Source organism: Galeopterus variegatus, unplaced genomic scaffold, assembly GCF_000696425.1.
Source record: "Galeopterus variegatus unplaced genomic scaffold, G_variegatus-3.0.2 Scaffold998, whole genome shotgun sequence".
NCBI lineage: Eukaryota > Metazoa > Chordata > Mammalia > Dermoptera > Cynocephalidae > Galeopterus > Galeopterus variegatus.
In genome coordinates, this window is record NW_007727109.1 from 315,564 (window position 1) to 318,221 (window position 2,658).

The following is a 2,658-nucleotide window of genomic DNA, read 5'->3' on the forward strand; positions in this document are numbered from 1 at the left end:
CCAAACAGGCCTTTTATCACATATAGTGTTATGGATACTGAAAGTACTTACAGTTGGGAATAACTGCAGATGACACAGGCTATCAGAGAATACATCTTTTAAAACTGTGGAGCTTAGAAATAATATGTAGGACATCATCAGAGTAGTTCAGAAAGCATACGCTACTATTTTTAATTCAAACTACTTAACAATTTTTAAAGTTGTGCTGGTTGTATCATGTAGTGCAGAAAAAGTTTGCAGTTCTGAGTGCTGATTTTATTTTTCACAGTCCAGACATGAATGTTTATGTGAAACAAGTATGAGTATATAATAATAGTCAATTACAATGTAGAACTGGAACACACAGACTTAAAGTTTAATGGTTTATTTGTGTAATACATGACACTAGTAAAAATAAAATTTGTTCTTGTATAGTGAATAATTCAATTATTCTTTAAACGTTGCCTAAGCATTTCAAGACTATTTTTATTCTCTCTTCATAGTATTTTCCTCTTTGAAAAACTTATAGTTTTATTTTTATATTTTCCATGTTTTTACCTACATTAAAATTACTATACTTTAAAAATCCACTATTTTTTATTGGCAATATAAATAATTTTGTGTTTTTCAATTACACCAATGTCATGTTCCAGTTGTTTCATTTCTTCCTCCAGCTTCTGCTTGCGAATCTTTTTTGGTATGGAATCTATAAAGACGGAAAGGGACTGGAACTCTTTATGTACCTCTTCCCAGTTCTTTTTTAGCCCCTGCAAATGGTAAAGAAAATTGTAAATACTAAGGTAGACTGCCAAAGTAAATTGGAAAAGTAAAATAAATGGTACAGAAATTGTAAATGAAAAATGTAAATAGGTAAAGAAAGCTGATGAAAATAACTTCAAAAATAATATGTATTTATTAAGTACTTGGCCACAGTAATAAAAAAAATACTACACAAAGGCCAAATCCTGTCCTTGACTGTGTACTCAGTTCCCATTGGGAGTATTTAGTTGCTCTGTTTTTAATGTTACTGTATTTGTTTTTACCATCAAATATGTGTATGCAGAGTTTTGAGTCGTATGAAACTAAGCTCACAGCAAATACTCTGGTGAAAATACAACTTAGAATTGATACTCCCAAGTAAAAAGAATTTTTTGAACAGGAAATTATTTCTTACAAAAATTTTACATTTTTTTCTTCAGAATTTTCTTTTTTAATCATCATTCTTCAGAGAAATCACATCGAAAAGATGTTATTCTGACTTGCATGGTCATATTTTCTTATATTTGATAAAATGGGATTGTAAAAATGCCAAAATTAAATTTTACAAAAGATGGGCTTTTATGTATCTTTTCCATATCTTATAAAGAACAAATCGTCCTCCAGATAGTCAAGGGATCTATGCTTCCCAGTAATGTATTCTAGAAACGATTGAAATGTCATTAAATGTAACACACATGCTAATTCAATAATGTAGTTAAATGTTTTATATTCCCAGAAATCAACAAATTCAAAATTAGGGATCTCTGAGGAGCAATAAAGTTCTTTTCATCTCTGCATAGTTACCATTTCTTATTACAGTGCATTAGAAGCTCCACTGACAAGATGGTCTTAAACTACTAATTGAATTTGTTTAATGAACTTTTATAAATTAACACTTTTTATTATTCATTACGATCTCACAGATCATTTTATTTACACAAAAACAAAAAGCAAAACAGAAAGTACAATTTAAAATATTGCCTTGAAAACATAGTCCTTGAAAACCATGGCCACACATTAGGTTTAAGAGAGGATTAGAAGTGTCTTTTTACAATAATGCCTTCTTAATAAGCCCTCCTAGTACAAATTTAATCTTGTAGAAGCTTTTCGGGGACAGTAAAATTCCAATGATTTATTTCCATGCTTAGATAAAAGTGGTGATAAGGTAGGGAACACTGTATAGAATAGGTTGATTGTGGAAAAGGGGAAAGATCTTGACCCCTTATTGAGATTATATCAAGAATTTGGGAAAGGAAAATGACAGAAGGAAAAGCATTTAAGTTAAATTTTTAAAAGAGGAGGTTGGGTTAACACAGTCGTTAATAGTGTATGAGACATATTACAAAAAGAAATCCTCAAAAGAATTCTATTTCTCACAGTCTTTCATTATGAAATGTGAAATATGCTTCCGTAGTGCCCCACAGGGGTGCCGGTTGCAGAAAGGAAATCTATGTATTTATACACTTTCAAGTATCAAAGGTTTTTTGTGGCTAGTTGGATGATATGTCCATGTTCCTCACAGTCACAGCAGCTACACTTTTTTTCTGTATTTCCTTTTAAAAGATAGTTTGCTTTTATCTTCCAGTGTGTATAGTAACGTTTGGATCAAAGTCAACATCTAGGAATGGAAATGAAATGTAACTAATATTTCATATTATATTGAAACAGCCTCTTTGCCATTTTTAAGACTTCTGGGGAGTTATTTTATCTTAAAAAGTCATTTATATATTGCAGCAATAGTGATTTTCCCTTATTTTTATTTCTTAATTTTTCTCTCCTCTATTTTAATGCTGAAATAATATTTTTAATTTGGGGAAAAATTCACATAGGGATAAGTGGTCACATAACAAAAAGAGCTTTCAGGGCCGGCCTGGTGGCGCACTGCTACAGTGCACCGCTTGGGAAGTGCAGCGGCACTCC

General features: G+C 31.3%; 1 protein-coding gene across 1 annotated transcript in view; it reads right to left on the bottom strand.

The window, feature by feature from the left end:
• Positions 1–337: 337 nt before the first annotated feature.
• ENKUR (enkurin, TRPC channel interacting protein) overlaps positions 338–2,658 on the bottom strand; it is a 23,058-nt gene continuing 20,737 nt past the window's right edge. Inside the window, exon 4 of the mRNA XM_008574111.1 lies at positions 338–746. Within this exon, the coding sequence (XP_008572333.1) occupies positions 570–746 (177 nt within the window). The 3' untranslated portion in view covers positions 338–569. The remainder of the gene's footprint in view (positions 747–2,658) is intronic.